Genomic DNA, 23790 nt, shown 5'->3' with positions numbered 1-23790 from the left:
GCTGCCAAAACAAGCAGGTGACGAGCCACTGTCACCGCTCCCATACCGTAGCCGGCCTGACCATGTCGATAACAGTCGGGAAGTCTTCCTGCAAAAAAGAAAAGTTATGTGGACGATTCACTAAGTTTAGACGATTAATATTTGGAGAGACAATTTAATCCCTTGGGAATATGGACTCCCTTGAAGTGGGTTATGATCTCCTGCTCCATGCCTGATTATTCATTCAATATGATACACAAAGTACACGCAGGAGTGGTGCTTATAGGATCATATGTTTATATGAGGTAAGTGTGCATGCGTATATATTTGAGCATATTTTTTAAATACAACGCTAATTGCAAGTAGCGTGCATGGATACGTTGAGGAGCGTGTGAGTGTTATTTTCTGACGAAGACATTTGCCACGGAACAGTAAACGCTTGGTGACACTGATTCTGGCTGGGTTTCTGCCAACAAAAAGATGTCAATAGCCGCCGAACGTTCGAGATGGTGCATGACAATTGTGAACGTTTTCTATGACAAATTCTTCACATACACATGGAAGCTTCTTACCAGAGAATTTTTCCGTGAAATTTGTCGTGTTCGCATGAAAGAATTGCCATTCTCCCAGCGCATAAATCGCCGCCAAAAACATTCATTGCACCCCAGAGAGCTTTCGCTGAATATTACCGGAAAAAAGGAAGGCATGTAGCCGATGTGCATCTGCATGGCTGTGAACAGCTACTTCAATCCATTGATACAACGACGCGAGTCCAGCTAAGATTGCTGCCCGACAATTTACAACGGGCAGCTGTGCCCAATTTCACTTACCTTTAGGAAATCTTCACAATATGTTGATAATATTCCACATTGACATCTTTCCCAAAGAATAATATTCTACAATAGTATCAAATTACACCAATCGGTGCAGAGACCGGTATGGTCCGCATTTCGAATCAAAAAATAATTCACAATTCATAGTGAGATTGGAAATCTTTAATATGAAGAGAAACAGAAATAACATATGATGACTCCTCAGCGATTTGCTTCTAGAATTTCATACATGATCTTCTTGAGCGAATGCTCCTGAACAACAATGTCAGAGTGTGTAGCATTAACAATCTTGACGAACTTAAAGGGTATGTTAGCCTGTTGTTGTCTACGCAAATCATTCACGAGAGCAAGAACGCCAACCAAATTCATAACCCCATCTCCATCGCCATATACGTTTTTGGGAGCCACATCAAAGTTACCATCCCAATATATTGCCTGCTCCGGCGTTTGCACGCCGACGCCGTTGAGGTATGTTGTTGGCACCATCGGTGCATCAACTCTCAGCTTCGCCGAAAGCACTCGTTCCACGACCTCAGTGTTCAAACCGATTGCCGCAAGCAAGTCCTTGTAGTCATACGCCGAGTAGTTCTTGTTTTTGGTGATCACGAGCGGCATGTGACCAAAAACCGGGGAAGATGGGAGGAATAAAAGGGCACTCGCGAAGGTTCTCCACATCGGCCGCAAACCCAAGCGCGGAATTGTCGGGACAATAAGGGGTTTCGGTCCTGAGGCGAGGTTCGTGAGCGCCTCCATAAAGCCTCCCGAAAGTGCAGGCGATATCAGGACCAGGTGCTTGATGAATTTCTTCCTCCATGTTATGGGAGTCCAGTTAATGAACTTGAGGGTGGCCATGCCACCAAAGCTGTGTGCGACGAGGATGACCGGTTTGTCCTGATTCTTCTCGCTTGCGTGCTCCACCAAAACCTTGAAACGGGCAAAGTAGTCCGAAAACACTTGAGATGGCTGGCCTGGCAGTGGCGGAGCATGCCGTGGGTCATAGGGAGCTCCGAAAAGGGTATCTCCATCACGATAGCCAAGCAACTCAAGCTCTTCGAGGACCCTTGTCATGCAAAATCCCTTACGGCTCCTGAACACCATAAATGCAATGTAAAACATCAGTTCCCAAATCCACAACTCCATACGTTGGGGACAAAAGCATTCGACGTACTAGAGATTTTTCCTAAAGGTCATAATGTATACACCGCCTGCAAAATTTGCAATGTAGATCAGTAGACACATCAACGGGTAGTAGGAAGCCCACAGATGGATTACTTGTTACATAGTGTGTACTTACGAATCGAGGTTCTTTGAGGTGAATCCATGGGCGGAGCCGAAGTCTGGCACATGCGTCTCGACACCGGGTAGGTTCCGGTAGTCTTTGAGGGTGGAGTCATAGGCGAGTTGCATCTGCTCCTCGAAGCACGACATGTAGTTGTGGCGGACCAGGTCAGATGTGTTGTTCCACAACGGGAACCACCCCTTCCCCTTGAGCGCACCGCAGTGGGGCAGTGACGGCACGTAGGCATCGGTCAGGCGCGCCTCCAGGTTGGGGCAACTGATACCTGGGATCAAGATTATTGGGTTGTAGACCCCGACATCATATCCCGCGTCGCAACAATGGAGGAGGCAGATGAGAAAGGTGAGGAGTGCTAGAAGATCAGTAGATGGCGAGACAATCGCCATCAAACGATGCGATGATGTGCTACACAAGTGAGTGCCATTATCTATTGGACGCTCGACCTTATATAGACTAGTAACCATTTTTAGTGTGTGGGAAGTTTTTAATATGTTTTTAATATGTGCCTAGGATTATATCTGGTTAGGTAACACTATAAAAGCTAGCGCTTCAAAGTTAGGACTTATCGCTTCATCCACATGAGGAAGTAAATTAATGTTAACATATTGAAGAACAATGTAAAGAAGGAACACAATTAAGAAATGAGCAAGAAGGAGAAATAATTAATGCAAGCAAATATTGTTATGTCTATTGCATTGGTTGTTTTGTTGATCTTCTTGTGCTACTTTAGCTATGTTTATTTCTGTGGTCTCTCTGAAGCTGATAGATGGATCTTTTCCTTTGCTTATCTTTACTTTTAGTTAGAGTTTGTAACATAATGGTTTCTATTGATAGAAATCCAAGGGCGGGGCATCTTTTTTCAATTGTATGACGTGCATGTCGATTACAAGGTGCATGTGGTGACTTCGTCAATCTCAACACCTACTGGCTCATTCTCTTGCAGATGCTTAGTGTGTGTGTGTGTGTGTGTGTGTGTGTGTGTGTGTGCGTGTGTGTGTGTTTGTAGGGATGATTGTGCGTGCATATGGGCATCTATATATATGCACCATGTTTGTCAAAAAAGAAGAGCAAAGCCTATTTTTTAAATGCAAATAATTTTGAATTGCAATTACAATGCACTCCCTCTGTTTTTGAATTAGTTGTCATTCTAACTTTGTACTATGATAAACCCGGTCCAAGTCATTTTTCTATTACCAACATCTGCAAAACGAAGATACTCACCCTCCATCATAATACATATCTTCATAATGTATTAATCTAATCTCGTAGATATTTACAAATTTTTTATAAAACTTGGTTTCTTAGAGAATATTGACTTAACACAAAGCTAGAGCGACAATTATTTTGAAACAGCGGAAGTATATTATTCTTCTATATAATTAATTTTAAATGCATACTATTATAGACTGGAAATTTAGCCTGTTAGGTTTTTACATTTGTTTATTCGATCGTACAGATGTATTTTTTTGGTTAATATCAATTGTTTACTCATTAGTAGAATTATATTGCAAAATCAGTTAGGTTATTCTACCTTAATCTCATTTGAAGGCTACATCATAATACAACATATCTTGTTTATTTTGTTTAATATATGTTAGTTGTACGAAATTCCATTAAAAATGAGAAAACAACCATGTGTCTTACAAAGACTTTGTTCAATGGTTACATTATGATACATTTTTATTTGTATAACAAAACTAAAGACCACTTATTAGAAATTGACAAAGATTAGTTGGATATCCTCTATAGCAGAAGTGCATCATATAAAGTCTATAGCCTGAACTGTAAAGGATTAATTTAGGCAAAAATTATTTACTGTACTACATGAAGGAAAGAGCGGTCTATTTCGGCCCAGTCAAAATGTGCTGGTTGTAATTTCAGATCCTTCTGTACATCATCGCATCTGCCCTAGAACGGCATAGACAGTACCAGTTTGCCATTGGATGGATTAGAACTAAAATCCTACATGGAAAATAGAAAAACCTCACTCGGCGAAGGATTGATCGGTTTTTCGGTTGCACCTTGACAGTCACCTCTCATATGCATCTTCAGTCACAAACCATTATGATACACCGAGGACTCGCAAAGGGGCAAATGAAATTATAGATCACCCGGACACCATCGTTGATTCGCTGTGACGACACTTCTCGATCGCCTCAGCTCTTGCGTGCATGCGTGCACTGAACATGCGCCCTGATCTGGCTATAAACTTCCACTGATTAACAAAGCTAAACTTACCAAGAGTCACGTGGGTATGTGTGAGGTGCAAACAATAACAAACAACTCTTCACGTGTGAGAGAATCTTCTAATCTTATAGGCTATTTAACTTTTAAAAACCAATTAGCTGGAATAGCTCAGTTGGCTAGAGCGTGTGGCTGTTAACCATAAGGTCGGAGGTTCAAGCCCTCCTTCTAGCGATTTTTTTCATATATTTTTAACTTCTTGCGTCTATACGTTTTAGTTTTTTATCTATATATGCACATATGTATACTTTTTTTTGTCAAACAGACGGATTTTCTAGCACGTCGTGACGGCATTCATCAGTGTAATGGGGATTGCGCCCTCTGTAAGCCGACTTGCAGTTGAATAATCAAATGCGACTACCATTGTTTGTAGCATGGAAGGATAATCAGAGCCGGTTGTCTGATCGAATCGATGATCTAGAGTTCACGATAGAGCCCACTGCATGTTATTGTTGCAGTTATGCGACTTACAGCTGTTTGATGAAATGCTTAAGCTAGGTGCGGTGATAGCAGACGTGCTTACTGCAGAGGATACTTACATTTACTCGCTTGATGAGATAACAAGGTTCTACTGTACCCAGTGTGTATCACTTTAGTGATAGTGCATGCGCCATATTCAGACTCTATCAACTGCTCATTTCCATATGCTTTTACATCAATAGTTCAAGTCATTTAGTGATATAGTATAATAAGATAGTGTATGTTTTGGGAGTGAGGCGTTTTGGCTCTCGGCCTCCATGGAAGGATGTTATGTTTCAGAAAAAATCAAAATTTGAACTTTTCAGTTTCAGAAAAAACTTCTCATGAACTTTTATAATAAATCCCACTACCATTCTCACACACAAACAGAATCATGAATATAACATCCCTCGATCAAGGCGGACTTCCGTTTCCACGAGCTGCTGTCCATTGACCCGCTTGAGCGTTTTGAATGGCAGCACGCCCCTGCAGTTGGGCATTCGAGGGGCATGCTTATGGGTTTAAGCCGCACCTTGTATGAAATTATCGCTTGGGACGTTGGGGAGTATTTAACCAAAAACTACCACATTTCATGAAAACGTGTCAAAAAACTATCACTTTACGATTTGCGCGAAAAACTACCACTTGCGTCTATACGTTTTAGTTTTTTATCTATATATGCACATATGTATACTTTTTTTTGTCAAACAGACGGATTTTCTAGCACGTCGTGACGGCATTCATCAGTGTAATGGGGATTGCGCCCTCTGTAAGCCGACTTGCAGTTGAATAATCAAATGCGACTACCATTGTTTGTAGCATGGAAGGATAATCAGAGCCGGTTGTCTGATCGAATCGATGATCTAGAGTTCACGATAGAGCCCACTGCATGTTATTGTTGCAGTTATGCGACTTACAGCTGTTTGATGAAATGCTTAAGCTAGGTGCGGTGATAGCAGACGTGCTTACTGCAGAGGATACTTACATTTACTCGCTTGATGAGATAACAAGGTTCTACTGTACCCAGTGTGTATCACTTTAGTGATAGTGCATGCGCCATATTCAGACTCTATCAACTGCTCATTTCCATATGCTTTTACATCAATAGTTCAAGTCATTTAGTGATATAGTATAATAAGATAGTGTATGTTTTGGGAGTGAGGCGTTTTGGCTCTCGGCCTCCATGGAAGGATGTTATGTTTCAGAAAAAATCAAAATTTGAACTTTTCAGTTTCAGAAAAAACTTCTCATGAACTTCTATAATAAATCCCACTACCATTCTCACACACAAACAGAATCATGAATATAACATCCCTCGATCAAGGCGGACTTCCGTTTCCACGAGCTGCTGTCCATTGACCCGCTTGAGCGTTTTGAATGGCAGCACGCCCCTGCAGTTGGGCATTCGAGGGGCATGCTTATGGGTTTAAGCCGCACCTTGTATGAAATTATCGCTTGGGACGTTGGGGAGTATTTAACCAAAAACTACCACATTTCATGAAAACGTGTCAAAAAACTATCACTTTACGATTTGCGCGAAAAACTACCACTTTTTTTCTAATCCGTGGCAAAAAACTATCAAGTTGCGAAATCGCTCGCTTCGCCCGCACTAAACACGAATCTGACAGGTTGGGCCCACGAACCAGATGCCACCATGGCCAACCGTCACCGCCGCGCGTTAACTGCCGTTAACGGCGCGCTAGCCTCGTCCGCGCCGGAGTCATTTCGCGCTGGAGTTCACGCCGAGCACATCCAGTTTCGCCGTCCTCACCTGCTCCTGCCTCCTCGTCCGCATCAGCACCCTCCTCTCGTCCCTCTTCCCCCTCGGCCCGTCCGGGTCGGCCGCCCCGGTGTCGAACAGGGCGCCGCCGCTGCGGGGGGATCTCTTGCTGCCGCTGCCGGTGCTCTGGCGCCGGTCGGCCTCCCTCAGGATGCGGCCGCCATAGGAGGTGTCGAGAGGCCGAAGTCGAGGCGGCCCTAGCCGTCCTCGTCGGAGACATCCCAGCCGAAGCGCTCGGCCATCTCCTGGAGGGGCCCGTCGCCGTCGACGTCGTCGTAGACTTAGTCGAACTTGGAGTCGCCGCGAAGGAAGCGGTGCGCGTGCTCCCACTCGACGTGGTCGACGTAGACGGGGTCATCGAGCACCTCGCGCGCCAGGCGCACCCAGACCAGGATGTCCCCGTAGTCGAGCTCCGCGACCACCCAGCGCAGGTAGGACGGCGACAGCGTGCCCAACATCTGGCCCTTGTGCTTGCCGAAGTCGATCACCTGGTCCCTCGCGGGCTGCGAGGACGCACCCGGCGCACCAGCCCCGAGCGGGTGGATGAGGGGGATCCTGGCGGGCCTGGGCAGCGTGGCGGTGGAGCGGTGACGGGGAAGGGGGGAGGGAGGCGCTGCTAGGATTTGGGGTCTCGATGGCGGCGTCGGGGAGGAAAGGCAGGCCCTTGCGGCGGCGAGCGGGAGCATGGCGTGCTGGCGGCGGTCAGAGAGCGGGGAAGGTTCCGACCGCAAACGCCCCGTTAACGTCCGTTAACCCACGGTGGGCGACCGTTGGCCACGGTGGCACCTAGTTCGTGGGCCCAACCGGTCAGATTCGTGCTTAGCGCGGGTGAAGCGAGCGATTTTGATACTTGGTGGTTTTTTGCCACGGATTAGAAAAAAGTGATAGTTTTTCACACAAAATCGTAAAGTGGTAATTTTTCGATACGTTTCCATGAAATGTGGTAGTTTTTGGTTAAATACTCGACATTGGGATGTTTTTCATTGCCGCGCATTTTTGCATTCATGCATCGCTCCGTGAACTAGTTGTCATACAGGTTTACGGTCCGGCCGATCACTCTCGATCGGCAGAGTTCTTGGGAGAACTCCAAGCCAAAGTCACCACGGTGACTGCCGCTGCGCTCCCGGTCCTCGTGGGAGGGGATTTCAACCTGATCCAGTCGGGAGCGGACAAAAATAACAACAATATAAACTGGCCTCGGGTGACCATGTTTAATACTGCTATTGCATCCATGGCCCTTAGGGAAGCGGCCAGGTCGGGTGCGAGGTTTACTTGGACTAACAAGCAACTCGACCCGGTTCGCTCGGTGTTGGATCGGGTGTTCATGTCTCCGGAGTGGGAAATGGGTTACCCTCTCTGCTCTCTCATCGCGGAAACTCGAATCGGTTCGGATCATGTTCCTCTTCTCTACTCCTCAGGGGAGGATAGACTGCGCCGTAGCCCACAGTTTTTCTTCGAGACGGCCTGGTTTGAAACGTCAGGTTTCGAGGAGATCTTTAAGGAGAAATTGTGGGCTTGCGTTAACCAGGTGGGGCCCCAGTGGGGCCCGATGGAGTTCTGGAACGCGGTCGGGGGTCGACTCGGGGCGAACCTCAAGGGGTGGGGCGCCAACCTAGGGAGGAATGACAAAGTTCTCAGGGCTTTGATCCTCGATGAGATTGTGAGGATTGACGCGGAGGCTGATGCGCGGGTCTTTTCAGAGCAGGAATGGGCCCACTGATATGCCCTCGAGGGGCAGGTCGAGGCACTGCTGCGAGTGGAGGAAGAATATTGGCATCGTCGTGGTGGTCTGAAGTGGACACTTAAAGGCGATGCCAACACCAAGTACTTCCACGCATACGCAAACGGTTGGTGCAGAAAATGTGCTATCCTCAGGTTGCAATCAGAACAAGGGCTGTTGTTGCAACAAGAGGACATTTCTCGTCACATCTATGATTTTTACATCAACTTGATGGGATCTTGCGAGGCCCAGGGGGCTGGTCTTCGCGCGGATGTGTGGGAACCCTCTCAACGTGTCCTGAGTGTGAGAATGCCGAGATGGACTCGCTTTCCTCCCTGAAGAGATTGACGCCGCCCTAATGGGTATGAAATCGGACACGGCTGCGGGCCCGGACGGGTGGCCGGTGGCTATGTTCAAGCGCTTCTGGCCACTACTTAGAGGCCCAATCTTCGAGATTTGCAACGGTTTTATGCGAGGGACGGTAGATATAGCTCGACTTAATTTTGGTGTTTTGTCGCTTATTCCGAAGGTCCAAGGGGCCGAAAACATTAGACAATTCCGCCCTATTGCGCTCATCAACGTTTCGTTAAGATTTGTGCTAAAGCGTGTGCCACTCGCCTAGGGTTGATTGCCCATCGCTCGATTCATCGCAACCAGTCCACGTTCATTCGCGGCCGCAACATTCTGGAGGGCCCGCTTGCCCTACAGGAGATTGTGCATGAACTGAAACGCACGAGGGAACCGGCCATTTTGCTAAAGCTTGACTTCGAGAAGGCTTACGACCGGGTTAATTGGGATTTCCTGTGTCAGGTGCTAATTAGCCGGGGTTTCTCAGCTGTTTGGGTGCACCGTGTTATGCAGTTGGTCTCGAGAGGCCAAACTACGGTCTCGGTGAACGGAGAAGTAGGGCACTTCTTCTGGAACAAACGTGGACTCAGCTAGGGTGACCCGATGTCCCCGCTTCTGTTCAATTTTCTTGTCAATGCGCTGTCCGCCATGCTTCGGAAGGCGGCCGCGGCTAGTCATATCAAGGGATTGGTAGGCCATCTAATTCCAGGGGGAGTAACCCATTTGCAGTACGCGGATGACACGTTACTGCTGTTTCGCCCGGACCAACACAACATTGCTACGATCAAGGCGATTCTGCTCAGCTTTGAGCTCATGTCGGGCCTCAAAATCAACTTCCATAAGTGTGAGGTGCTATCTAGGGGGTAGAGCTGGAGGAGGGTAGACACATAGCTAATTTGCTCAACTGCAAAGTGGGAAAATTCCCGTTCACATACCTCGGCCTGACCGGTGGACACCAAACGCCCCACGATAGAGGATTGGGAGCCTTTGTGTGCCAAGGTGAGGGGGAGGGTTTGCCCGTGGAGGGGCAAATTTCTTTCGAAAGCGGAAAGGCTCGTCCTCACGAACTCGAGCCTCTCCTCCTTGCCCATGTTTGCTATGGGTCTGTTTTTGCTTGCGGAAGGGGTTCATGCGAAGTTGGATACGCCCCGCGCCAAGTTCTTTTGGGAAGGAACGAGCCCGAACCGTAAATATCATATGGTTAGGTGGGCCTGGGTGTGTCGACCCAAGTGAAAGGATCGAGAAGAGGTGTCTAGGGGGGTGAATAGACTCTAAGTAAGAAAAGTTGCAGTTTTTAATCTCTTTAAGTTTAAGTGGAGTTTTCGCACAGGTTTTAACATTCACAATACATATCAAGCAAGCATGCAAAGAGTATATGAGCAGCGAAAAGTAAAGCATGCAACTTGCAAAAAAGTAAAGAGATGGGATTGGAGTGTGCAAGCGCAATTGGAGACACGGATGTTTTTGCCGTGGTTTCGATAGGTGGTGCTATCGTACATCCACGTTGATGGAGACTTCAACCCACGAAGGGTAACGGCTGAGCGAGTCCACCGGGGGCTCCACCCACGAAGGGTTCACGAAGAAGCAACCTTGTCTATCCCACCATGACCGTCGCCCACGAAGGACTTGCCTCACTAGGGTAGATCTTCATGAAGTAGGCGATCTCCTTGCCCTTACAAACTCCTTGGTACAACTCCACAATCTTGACGGAGGCTCCCAAGTGACACCTAGTCAATCTAGGAGACACCACTCTCCAAAAAGTAACAAATGGTGTGTTGATGATGAACTCCTTGCTCTTGTGCTTCAAATGATAGTCTCCCCAACAATCAACTCAATCTCACAGGATTTGGATTTAGTGGAAAAAAGATTTGAGTGGAAAGCAACTTGGGGAAGGCTAGATATCAAGATTTATGTGGTAGGAATGGTATATCTTGATCTCACCACAAGTGTAGGTGGTTCTCTCTCAGAAAATGTATGTTGGAAGTGTAGGCATGTTCTGATGGCTCTCTCTATGAATGAAGAGTGGGTGGAGTGGTATATGTAGCCTCCACACAAAATATAACTGTTACACACAACTTACCAAACTCGGTGGGACCGAATCATGAAACTCGGTCAGACCTATTTAGTTCATAATGTGACCGTTAGGTATTTCGGTGGGACCGACATGTCAATTCGGTGGGACCGATTTCATTAGGGTTAGGGCATAACGTAATCTCGGTGAGACCGATTACACAAACTCGGTGGGACCGATTTTGGTAATAAGCTAACCAGAGAGTTGGTCAGGCAAACTCGGTGGGACCGATTCACTCATCTCGGTTGGACCGAAACGTTATGAAAGGGACACAGAGAGTTTGCATTGCAATCTTGGTGGGACCAATTGCATACTTCGGTGGGACCGAAATTATTGCAATAGGCAACAGAGAGTTTGCAATCCCATCTCGGTGAGACCGAGATCCCTATCGGTGAGACTGATTTGATTAGGGTTTCTGGCAGTGGCTATGTCAAGAGAACTCGGTGGCGCCGGATAGAAAGATTTGGTAGGGTCGAGTTTGACTTTTGGTTTGGGACATATGTGGATGTGAGAAAGTAGTTGAGGGTTTTTGGAGCATATCACTGTGCACTTCAAGCAAGAAACTCATTAAGGAACACCTCATCCCCTCTTGATAGTATTGGCTTTTCCTATGGACTCAATGTGATCTTGGATCACTAAAATGAAAAATGTAGAGTCTTTTGCTTTGAGCTTGAGCTAATCCTTTTGTCCTTAGCATTTTGAAGGGATCCCACATCCTCAAGTCCATGCCACTCCATTGTTGAACTTTATCTGAAACATACTAGGTAAAAGTATTAGTCCTTCAAGAGATATGTTGACATTAATTATCAAAATCACCCAGGGAGCACTTGTGCTTTCAATCTCCCCCTTTTTTGGTAATTGATGACTACATACATCAAAGCTTTAGATAAAGATATAGAGAATAACCAGTAAAGCTTTGGAAAGACATGTAACATGCATAGGCTCCCCCTACATGTATGCAATCATGTAAATATGGAATATAGGAGCATGTGAATGCATAAGCATGACAGAGTAAGCAATGTGTTACATGTATCTTGGCTATATGCATCAGAGCAAATGATGTGAATATGGAAAAAGTACCTTCATGCTCATGAGTCCTTCTTGCAAACAGTATGTACATCATCCAGAAATCCTCATACGCATGACTGTGATGCATATACTTACATTGTGGTCTTGAGTTGGCTTAGGAAGGAATGAACCTGCGTAAACAAGGTTAGATAACACAGATACACCTACTAGCCAGAGAAAACAAAAGAAACCACAAGAGTACCAAGACTGGGATGACATGTAGAGAGTGAGTACTGAGTACCCCATTGTATATAGACATGTCCCCAAAGGTAAAGATGTGCAAAGAATTCAAGGATTTCCTTCCCTTAGATGTCTTTCTCCCCCCTGAATCTAACATGGGATACTGGGAAAAGATAGGGAGCAGAAAATCAGAGCTCAAAGAAAAGAAACAGAGCAAATGCAAACAATCAAATATGAACATGTCTTTCCCCTCTTAAAGACATGTGACTTCTCTCCTCTTGAACACCAAGAATCTGGGGTCCTTGATGATTACTCTCTCTCCCCTTGAGTATTCTCTCCCCCTATAGATATGATTAAGCTTTGATGTGATCTCTCTCCCCCCTTTGATATCAGTTTCCAAGAAGGGTTCTTCTGGATTTTGTTACAAATGGGTTTGGTCCTTGAGGCACAAAACAAAGCAGCAAGGCAAATGTGATGCCGGTAGAGGACAAGAATCATTGAGTGGAGCTGGATTAAAAAGAATGTAGGAACAAGTGGCAAGCTGTCTTTCCTACAGTGAAATCGGTGGCACCGAGTTGTGTGCTTCGGTTGCACCGAAAGGATTCGGTTGGACCGAAAATGACAGGCCGGTGTGACCGAGTTCATCACAGAGAAAACACTTGTCACCTCAGCTCACTAGACAAGTAAGATCTCACAAGGATTTGCAAGGAATTCGCTGAAGGATTTGCAAAGAATTGGATGCAGGGAATGCAGAACAAAAAGAAACCAGAAACGAAATCTAGATGAAGTTTTTTTTGAAAGGGGAAACACATATGCATGAGACAAATGCAAGAGCACAAAAAGATAACACAAGAGAACTTCATCTAGAATTGGTCGGCGACAAAGTCACCTATGTTAGAGTATATTGACTTAGGAGTCAAGTGAGATCACTTGATCATAGGTCATACTCATCGTTTAAGCTCAAAATGGGGTTACCATTTTTCGTTTAAGCATTTTGATGTATTCACATCTTGTTGAGTTGCTTTGACTCATGACTTGGAGTAAGGCTTCTCTAAGATGGAATAACATACCTTGGGTGGTGGTGTTGATCGTGATCATGTAGTTGAACTTGTGTGGATTGCTCAAAGGTTGATGTAGCTCATCAAGACTTGGGAGCTCCACTTGGAATTTGAGTTCATCTACCTATATGTGTTAGTCTTGCAAGGAAGAGCACTTGTGTATCCAAAATGACAGTCATAAAACTCAATATAGAATTTGTCAAAGGATAAGTTTGTAGGGTTTCGTGCTTCCTTGTCTTCAACCACCATTGTGTAGAGACTTGGTGATGTAGAGATTTGCTCAAGATGTGAGTGGGTTGCAATCTCATAGATTTAGATTCATCCAAGTACCTACAAGGGTTAGATATCATGCAAGGGTGCAAATATATCCAAGACATATAAGTAGCAACATGAAAGAAATATCAAGGATTAGTCAAAGGCTCATGCCTTGCATGTATCCAAAAGGAGTTCCTACTCCAAGTTTGAAGCATCAATGATGTTCAATTCACCTCTCAAACGGCAAAAGACTTTCTCATCAAGCGGTTTGGTGAATATATCCGCTAATTACTTATCGGTGCGAACATGCTTAAGATTAATGTCCCCTTTGGCAACGTGATCTCGAATGAAATGATGACGAACTTCAATATGCTTAGTTCGAGAATGTTGCACGGGATTGCGAGCAATCTTGGTAGCACTTTCATTGTCACAAAGCAATGGAACATGTTTCACATATATCCCATAATCCTTAAGAGTTTGCATCATCCAAAGTAATTGAGCACAACATGAACCAGCGGCAATGTATTCCGCTTCGGCGGTGGATAAGGATACCGAGTTTTGTTTCTTGGAGGACCAAGACACAAGAGATCTACCAAGAAATTGACAAGTACCCGAAGTGGACTTTCTATCAACCTTGTCTCCGGCATAGTCCGAATCGGAGTAACCAACAAGATCGAAAAAGGACCTCTTAGGATACCAAATGCCAAAATTTGGTGTGTGTATTAAGTATCTCACTATCCTTTTCACAGCCTTAAGATGACATTCTTTAGGGACCGCTTGATATTGTGCACATATGCACACACTTAGCATAATATCGGGACGAGAGGCACATAGATATAACAATGAACCAATCATGGAGCGGTAAACCTTTTGATCAACCGGTTCACCATCTTTGGTCAAATCAAGATGTCACTAGTAGTCATGGGTGTAGTCATACCTTTGCATTCTTGCATATTGAACTTCTTGAATAAGTCCTTGGTGTACTTTGTTTGAGAAACAAAGGTACCTTCCTTAGTTTGCTTGATTTGCAAACTGAGAAAGAATTTGAGTTCACTCATCATACACATCTCAACCTTCTCTGACATTAGCTTTCCAAACTTCTCACTAAAGTGAGGGTTAGTCGAACCAAATATAATATCATCAACATAGATTTGGCACACAAATAGTTCTCCATTAACCCTCTTAGTAAAAAGAGTAGAATCATTTTTTCCAATTTCAAAGCCTTTTTCAATAAGGAACTTGGTCAAGCATTTATAGCACACTCTAGGAGCTTGTTTAAGACCATAAAGAGCTTTGTGAAGTTTGTAAACATGATTAGGTTTCTTAGGATTGACAAAGCCGGGAGGTTGCTTAACATAAACTTCCTCCTCTATTTCACCATTTAGAAAAGCACTTTTAATGTTCATTTTGTACAAGGTGATATCATGGTGATTAGCATAGGCAAGTAAGATGCGAATGGACTCAAGTCTAGCAACAGGGGCATATGTCTCACCATAGTCCATACATTCGACTTGAGTGTAGCCTTGGGCGACGAGACATGCTTTTTTGCGAACTACTTGTCCATCTTCATCTTGCTTGTTGCGAAACACCCATTTGGTACCAATGATGTTGTGGTTGTTGTCGGGCTTCTCAACCAATGTCCAAACTTGATCTCTCTCAAAGTTGTCTAGCTCTTCATGCATGGCGTTTATCCAATCCGGATCTTCCAAAGCTTCTTCAACCTTCATGGGTTCAATGCTAGAGATGAATGAATAATGTTCACAAAAGTTAGCCAAATGAGTTTTAGAGCGAGTGATTCTCTCGGTTTGGATATCATTGTAGATTTGCTCGACGGGATGGTCTCTGGCGACTCTTGCTCGAACTCGTGAAAGCTTTTGCTTGGATTTTGGTGGAACATCTTCTTCATCTTGTTCCTCTCCTTGGCCTTCTTCATTGTTGACGTTGTCGTTCTCTTGTCGTGGTGGAGAAGGAGGTTGTTGATGTTCATCTTGGTGTACTTCCTCGTTTTCTTTGTCTTGGTGTGTCCCACTTGTCGATGCTTCCGTATCAACTCTTGGTTCACCTTGTCATGAGGTGGAAGCTTCCACTTGGACTGACGAGGTACTCTCCTTCACCTCCGTTGGACGAATCTTGCCAATAGACAAGTCTTGGATTGCTTTCGATGGGTCTTTGTCTCCTACATCAATTGGCAATTGCTCTACTTGCGAGCCGTTAGATTCATCAAACTTCACATCTACCGTCTCTTCAACCTTTCGGGTGAAATTATTGTAGACATGGTAAGTGTGAGAGTTTGAGCCATAACTAAGTAGGAAACCCTCATGAGATTTAAGAGCAAATTTAGAACGACGATGCTTATCAAGAATGTAGCACTTTGAGCCGAATACTCGAAAGTATCCAACTTGGGGTTTGTTACCGGTGAGGAGCTCGTATGCCGTCTTGCCGAGTAGCTTGTGAAGATACAAGCGATTTGTTACATGACAAGCTGTCTCAACCGCTTCCGCCCAAAAGTGCTTCAGTGTCTTGTACTCATCAAGCATCGTTCTTGCCATTTTGATGAGCGTTCGGTTCTTCGTCTCAACAACTCCATTTTGTTGAGGTGTGTACGTATCCGAGAACTCATGTGAAATCCCTTCTTCATCAAGAAAGGTGTCCACATTTGCGTTCTTGAACTCCGTTCCGTTGTCATTGCGAACCTTCTTGATCTTCACTTCAAATTGATTTTGGGCCTTCCTACCAAAGTTTTTGAAGATCTTTTGGACCTGCGATTTATCATCGAGAAAGAACACCCACGTAAATCTTGAAAAATCATCAACTATAACTAGACCAAAAGAATTTCCACCGAGACTTCTGTAAGCGTTGGGACCAAAAAGATCCATGTGAACTAGCTCGAGAGGCCTCCTTGTGGTCATGATGTTCTTCACGGGATGCCTTCCTCCAACCTGTTTACCTGCTTGACAAGCGCTGCAAAGTCTATCCTTATCAAAAATGACATTGTTAACACCGAGGATATGATTACCTTTAATAAGCTTGTCAAGGTTTCGCATGCCCACATGACCTAATCGTATATGTCACAACCAACCTTTAGAGGACTTAGCAATTAAGCAAGTTCTAGGTTGAGCCTTTTTAGTGAAATCAACAATGTAAAGATCACCTCTACGTATACCGGTAAAGACCATTTTATGATTATCTCTTTGAAACACTTGGCAATCTACTTCAGTAAATAGAACATTGAAACCGAAATCAGCAAGTCTAGATACTGAAAGTAAATTCTACCCAAGAGATTCAACGAGCATGACATTTTGTATGGAGCTATCATGTGAGATGGCCACCTTATCGAGGCCAGCCATCTTACCCTTTGAGTTATCACCAAAAGTGACATACTTTCGAGGGCCCTTGTTTTCAGCAAGCTCACAAAACATATCTTTATCTCCGGTCATGTGATCGGTACATCCACTATCAAGAACCCATTCCTTTCCTCCTGCCATGTATCCTCGAAGATTTGCCATAAGACCGAAGTGTCTCATTGCATCATCAAGATCAAAGTCACTATCATCATCCTCATTATAGTATCCATATTCAACATCGTCATGTGATGGATCAATTCCTAGAGAGGGTAATTCATTAGATAAATGATTTTGACAATAGTCTTCTTTGTGAATTCTAATAGCTTCGGAAATAATATCGCTAATGATTCCAACATCTCCTTTGGCACTCATAAGATTTGTAAGCTCAAATAGACAATCACCAAACTTAGGATCATTGGAATTCATCTTACTCAAGGCAATAGACTTATGGATAATTTCATCTAAATTTTGCAAGGAATAATTTGGAAATCGTTCCTCAAGAAATTTTCATATGGTGTAGGCATACTTAAGAGTAGGCAAGCAACCTATCAAGTTTCTAGGCAAACCTCTAGTGATAAGATCAACAGTTCTAAGATTGTGAATCATGTCAATTGACTCATCAAGGGTAGGATGCATAGGATCAACATGAGGTGCACAAGGGCTAGTAATGTACTTGTTCAAATGATATTCATTGAAAATCACAAGCATCTCATTTTTCCACTCGTGAAAGTACTCCCCATCAAGTATATGCACTCTATGTCTAAGACTCCCCAAAGTAGACTCATCCATCTTCCTCCAATGGTGATTAAACCAAAGCAATGGAGACCAATGCTCTGATACCAATTGAAAGGATCGAGAAGAGGTGTCTAGAGGGGGGGGTGAATAGACTCTAAGTAAGAAAAGTTGCAGTTTTTAATCTCTTTAAGTTTAAGTGGAGTTTTGGCACAAGTTTTAACATTCACAATACATATAAAGCAAGCATGCAAAGAGTATATGAGCAGCGGAAAGTAAAGCATGCAACTTGCAAGAAAGTAAAGAGATGGGATTGGAGTGTGCAAACGCAATTGGAGACACGGATGTTTTTGTCGTGGTTCCGATAGGTGGTGCTATCATACATCCACGTTGATGGAGACTTCAACCCACGAAGGGTAACGGCTGCGTGAGTCCACGGAGGGCTCCACCCACGAAGGGTCCACGAAGAAGCAACCGTGTCTATCCCACCATGGTCGTCGCCCATGAAGGACTTGCCTCACTAGGGTAGATCTTCACGAGGTAGGCGATCTCCTTGCCCTTACAAACTCCTTGGTTCAACTCCACAATCTTGACGGAGGCTCCCAAGTGACACCTAGCCAATCTAGGAGACACCACTCTCCAAGAAGTAACAAATGGTGTGTTGATGATGAACTCTGTGCTTCAAATAATAGTCTCCCCAACACTCAACTCCCTCTCACAGAATTTGAATTTGGTGGAAAGAAGATTTGAGTGGAAAGCAACTTGGGGAAGGCTAGAGATCAAGATTTATGTGGTAGGAATGGTATATCTTGATCTCAACACAAGTGTAGGTGGTTCTCTCTCAGAAAATGTATGTTGCAAGTGTAGGCATGTTCTGATGGCTTTCTCTATGAATGAAGAGTGGGTGGAGGGGTATATATAGCCTCCACACAAAATCTAACTGTTACACACAACTTACCAAACTCGGTGAGACCGAATCGTGAAACTCGGTCAGACCGATTTAGTTCATAATGTGACCGTTAGGTATTTCGGTGGGACCGATATGTCAATTCGGTGGGACCGATTTCATTAGGGTTAGGGCATAACGTAATCTCGGTGAGACCGATTACACAAAGTCGGTGGGACCAATTTTGGTAATAAGCTAACCAGAGAGTTGGTCAGGCAAACTCGGTAGGACTGATTCGCTCATCTCGGTTGGACCGAAACATTACGAAAGGGAAACAGAGAGTTTGCATTGCAATCTCGGTGGGACCGACTGCATACTTTGGTGGGACCGAAATTATTGCAATAGGCAACAGGGAGTTTGCAATCCCATCTCGGTGAGACCGAGATCGCTATCGGTGAGACCGATTTGATTAGGGCTTCTGGCAGTGGCTATGTCAAGAGAACTCGGTGGCGCCGGATAGAAAGATTCGGTAGGGCCGAGTTTGACTTTCGGTTTGGGACATATGTGGATGTGAGAAAGTAGTTGAGGGTTTTTGGAGCATATCACTAAGCACTTCAAGCAAGAAGCTCATTAAGGAGCACCTCATCCCCTCTTGATAGTATTGGCTTTTCCTATGGACTCAATGTGATCTTGGATCACTAAAATGAAAAATGTAGAGTCTTTTGCTTTGAGCTTGAGCCAATCCTTTTGTCCTTAGCATTTTGAAGGGGTTCCACATCCTCTAGTCCATGTCACTCCATTGTTGAACTTTATCTGAAACATACTAGGTAAAAGTATTAGTTCAACAAGAGATATGTTGACATTCATTACCAAAATCACCCAGGGAGCACTTGTGCTTTCACCAAGGTCTTGGGGAGTCTTGGGATCACTAACACGAGGATCATAAATATTGCGTTGATGTGCAAATGGATCTGGAAAATTGCCCGGGGGCAACCGGGCTATGGGTCGATCTCCTTAGGGCCAAATATTTCCCTAATGGGAATTTATTTAAAGGGAGGACGAGGGGCTCCCCCTTCCGGAATGACCTGCAGGCGATCAAACCGGCCTTTGCCATGGGGGCAAAGTTCTCGATTGGGAATGGCCGCGCGACTCGCTTTTGGACAGATCACTGGATCGGTGCCCAACCCTTGTGGGCAACATATCGGGATATGTATGCTATTGTTGTTGACCCGGCAATGTCGGTGGCAGAGGCGCTCTCCTCAACACCACCGGAGATACACTTTAAACGGGACTAGCCTAGCAGCCTTGCTGCAGTTGATCGGCCCAATCGGCCTATCAGGCCAACCTGACACGGTGAGCTGGACGCTCACCAGCTCGGGAAAGTTCACGGTTAAGTCGTTATATCACAAGTTGTGCCGAGGGCCGGCACAACTAGTGATTAAGGGGCTGTGGAAAGCGCGGATGCCTCTGAAAATCAAACTATTTCTATGGCAAATGTTCTGTGATAAACTCCCCACCTCCCTGAACGTGGCCAAACATAACGGACCAGCCACCGGCCCGTGTGCGTTGTGCGGGGCACCCAAGGATGCCAATCACGTATTCTTCCGTTGCCCGCTTGCAAGGTTTTTGTGGAGCGCAGTCCGGACCGCGGCGGGTGTCCAATGGGACCCTCGATCGGCTGCAGAGCTAATACAGCTATTATACGCGATTCAGGGACCTGCAAAGCGGGTTATGTGGAGTAGTGTAGGGGCACTACTCTGGGCTTTGTGGCTAACTAGAAACAAGCTTACTATCAAGGGATGTTTTCCTTCGCATCCGGCTAATATTATCTACAAATGCAATCTCTTCTTGCAGCAGTGGAGTCCATTGGGGAGGCGCAAGGATGCTGAGATGCTCAACACTGCCCAAGACCGTCTGATGCAAGTGTATGTGCTGGCTAGGGAGCCTTCGACCACGGTCTATGACGTTGTTCCTTTTGCGGCTTGACGAGCCTGCACGCTCTATACGGGCTTTCGCCTTGTATAATCCGTTAGTGGCTTGCTTAACTTTCGCCTGAACTTCAGTGATTTCATCCTCGCGAGGGCCGGTCTGGCTTTTGGTGTTGTACTAAGATTCTATGTTATGTTACGCTGCCTGTTGTGGGCTTTATTAAGTTAAAAGCCGGGCGCACATGTCATCTTCGTTCTATAAAAATATAAATATAACATCCCCAATCACGAGCGGTCGAACGGAAGGGGTAGCGAGATTGGCAAAGGAAAAGGGAGTACGTCCGAGTTGTAGTTGGTTTGAGTAGGTGCACACCGATCGATTAGCAGTACTATATATACGCTCTGGACTCCTACCCGGTACGGAGTACTTACAGCAGAGACTACAGAGATAAAGCGATTCCCGTGGCATCGGTGATCGACTTGTTAGGGTTTAAGGGGCCGCGCTTCTCTCCCGCGCAACCGAAGATCGCCCGAGGGACCCGTCGTATAAACAGAGCGGCGGCAGCGGCGGCGGGAATTGGACTAGGAGAAGAGGCGGGGACGGTGATACAGAGATGGGGCCCCGACCACCAAGTTCGCCGGCTTGCGCAGTGATGCGGAAAAGAGCAAGCAGCGGCTTAACGGCCTATCTGATTGCGAGGCAGGAGATACAGAGGAAGATGGACGAGTTGGCCGAGAAGGAGCTTGGGCCGGATGGCAAGGAGAGGTTCCTTGCCACTGTACTCTCCCAAGACAAGATGAGGTCGATGGAGGAGATGATCGCCGATTCGGCGCGAAACATCTTCCAAGAATATTTTCATATGTTACACCAATCGCCGATGGAAGAGGAAGAGGAAGAGGAAGAGGAGGAGGAGGAGGAAGAGGAGGATGAGCTGGAGCTGGAGGAGGAGGATGAGGAGGAAGATGAGGAGGTAGAGGAAGAAGAAGAAGAGGAGGAGGAGGAAGAGGAGTTGGAGGAGGACGATGACGACGAGGAATTACGCATGACTATTCAGGTATCCTTCTTGTGCGACCAGATCGGCGACCTGGTACTAGAACTTCTGAAGATGGTTCCAGATGAAGAGCCGGAAAATCAATTGCTGTCCTCGGTCACAAGGCTAAATAGATTGCAGTGGATCACAGACAGCATCAACAATTTCGTCTCAGAAATTGCGGTGAGGGTGTCGAGGGAACAAATGATAGAGAGAACACGCAAAGAGAAAGAGGAACAGGAGAGGTTTCGCCAACAGGGCCAGGAGGTGAGGAGCTCGGAGAAGAAACAGGAGCAAGAGAAGAGGGAGATCGACGGAGAAGCAGCTGTCGCCGGAGGCAGATTAGTCACTATGGCAATGGACAGGGGCTTGGAGGGCAAAGATGTCGAGGGTGAAGCGGTGATCAGCGAGGACGCAGCCGCAGCCGCGGAGTACGAGGAGGAGGCATTTGCTCGCTTCCGTAGGAGCTGGGAGTGTCGCCAAGGTGCCAACAGCTTCGAAGACCTCAGTGAGTAAACACGCATGCTTTTCTTCTTCCTCCATAATCTGTCCAGCTGCTCAATGTTAGAACTTAGAATTGGTATGTCAATTGATCGTGGTTTATAGGGAAATAGTTAGATATGAAAACTCTGTTCATTAGTTACTAATGTTTGAGTTTGTGTGGCCATAGTAAGTTTCTAGCTCATCAATCACAGTTATATATTACAGATGTATCGCATGTTTTTGCCGATCCTTGCACAAAATGTATTGCAATCAAACTAGAGGATTAATTAAACATGTGCATTAACCACAATGACGATGAGTACCTACATGACTACGTACATCCCTGAAACATTGACACTTTTTTTTGCAAGAGTACAACTACAAAGCAAAGAGTCATCGTGCTATATTTTCTAACTTCCATACTTAATTGGGTTGCAGCGTTATTCAGTCCCATGCTGTTTACACACTGCACACCGGGATTCAAGCCAGTAGACGGCGTCCTTGCAAGGACAGTTCAGATCTGTTCCATCAAACTTACTCATGTGAAACACTTTAAATGGCCACTGCAATTGTATGGTGTGGTTGCTGCCCGAGATGCTGTGGATGGGCGTCGCAACCCCATCTTCCTTCGTCCAAGGGATGATTGCCAAATCCTGAATGAGTCGGTATGTATACTATTCTTCTTGTATTTCCATTTCTTGCCGGATGACCCTTGTTGATTAGTTAATGGCAAATTATGACGATCATATGCTTGCAGGATCCTTTTTTGCATTGACCGGCCCAGTTCGTGCAATTGTGTCTGGGGAACCCGTTGACGTTGAAATCCAGTTAATAATAAAGGGCAAAACGGCGTCTCAAGATAGAGCATTGGTGAGGGATGCCTTTTTTTACGATGGTGATGTCGGTCATTCTCGTGACGGTTTCCGAACCAGCATCATTGAAAAAACCTTTTGCACACTAGAGTTATGTTCTCAGCAACTTGAACGTTCGGTTCAAGCCACCATCTTTGGTGTTCATGTTGCTGATGAGAAGTTAACGCCTTTTCAATATGGAGTCCGCGTTGTTTGCTACACATTTTCCGAGCGTGAGATTGAAGAAGTCAATGTGCCCAAGTCAAGGAAAATAGTATTGCTTGATTCAAAAGCTGGAAGAAAGCGCGCAGTTAGTGGTGGTTATCTAAATCTGTCAAGGCAAGTTCTCTCCGTAGAACTCCGTGGAAAGCTAAAAGTTCTTATTCAAGCATACACACCGACTGGAGACATTGCTGCACAAGGACTTGTATTTGTCGTACCCAAAGCATACAACACGAGTCAACATGTATGTGAGCTTGGCGGCTTCAAGGTGGAGTTTACGATTGCTTGGTCCCTCCTTGTTGAAGATGAAGAGCATATCTTGATGAATGGATGTGTGGATCCTTTCGCACCGTGTCCACCTATGAAGCCCTCTTTTTCCAACGAGGGGCTATCTTCTTCCAATGGTGGTTTGTTGATGTAAGTTGATTAATGGTCTGTCCGACTATGTAAACCAATATATATTGTGAACTATACAGTAGTCAAGTTATTTCCATGTTTTAAATATATCTGTGTTAATTGATGGCAGTAATACGCGACACCGCGTGAGGTCATACGTACGCATCAAATCAAATCAAGGGAAATCAAGGACCCATAATTTGATGCTAATTGCTGTTCTTTTATCCCTTTGTACTCCAGGATACCACCGTTTGATTCTGAATAGCCGTGCGATAGGCAGGTCGCGCTGTAATCCATCTCATTCTATTTGTACCTTATGTTATTATCATCTGCTAACGATGTCAAAATCCTTTCTTTCTCTGTTCAGAAAACAAGTTCCTTTCTTTCTTGAACAATTTGTTTATTCACCAGCCAAAGCCAGATTCAAATATAAACTGATCTGAATGGGTCACTTAGCATTGAATTATTGTAAGGCTAGTGCTGTGGTCCTCTTGCAGATCATCCCAACCATTAGCTCTGAACTGAAGGAATAGGGAGCAATAGATATCGTGACAAGAATGGAGGGAAGGACCCCTGACATGGCGGGCTCTATAACTCTATTTTTTCACTTATTGCGATCAGTAAT

At 45.2% G+C, this 23790-nt stretch overlaps 2 protein-coding genes, 1 non-coding gene and 1 pseudogene across 3 annotated transcripts; 2 read left to right on the top strand and 2 right to left on the bottom strand.

The window, feature by feature from the left end:
- Positions 1-1013: 1013 nt before the first annotated feature.
- On the bottom strand, positions 1014-2495 carry LOC123042669 (lecithin-cholesterol acyltransferase-like 1). The gene is made up of 2 exons (XM_044465076.1): positions 2107-2495; positions 1014-1899 (listed from the first exon to the last, which is right to left on the bottom strand). The coding sequence occupies exons 1-2, from the start codon at positions 2493-2495 to the stop codon at positions 1014-1016; spliced, it is 1275 nt and encodes a 424-aa protein (XP_044321011.1).
- Positions 2496-4453: 1958 nt separating this feature from the next.
- TRNAN-GUU (transfer RNA asparagine (anticodon GUU)) lies at positions 4454-4527 on the top strand. The gene has a single exon. It is a non-coding gene; the product is annotated as a tRNA-Asn (tRNA).
- Positions 4528-6532: 2005 nt separating this feature from the next.
- On the bottom strand, positions 6533-7278 carry LOC123039625 (uncharacterized; annotated as a pseudogene).
- A 13201-nt stretch (positions 7279-20479) lies between these two features.
- LOC123042668 (cilia- and flagella-associated protein 251-like) lies at positions 20480-23279 on the top strand. Its single transcript, XM_044465075.1, has 3 exons — positions 20480-21721; positions 22135-22361; positions 22454-23279. Exons 1-3 carry the CDS (start codon positions 20797-20799, stop codon positions 22469-22471), a joined length of 1170 nt encoding a protein of 389 aa, XP_044321010.1. The 5' UTR covers positions 20480-20796; the 3' UTR covers positions 22472-23279.
- Positions 23280-23790: the final 511 nt, after the last annotated feature.

The sequence above is a fragment of the Triticum aestivum genome, chromosome 2B, assembly GCF_018294505.1.
Source record: "Triticum aestivum cultivar Chinese Spring chromosome 2B, IWGSC CS RefSeq v2.1, whole genome shotgun sequence".
Lineage (NCBI taxonomy): Eukaryota > Viridiplantae > Streptophyta > Magnoliopsida > Poales > Poaceae > Triticum > Triticum aestivum.
This window is presented reverse-complemented; position numbering and strand designations above follow the sequence as displayed.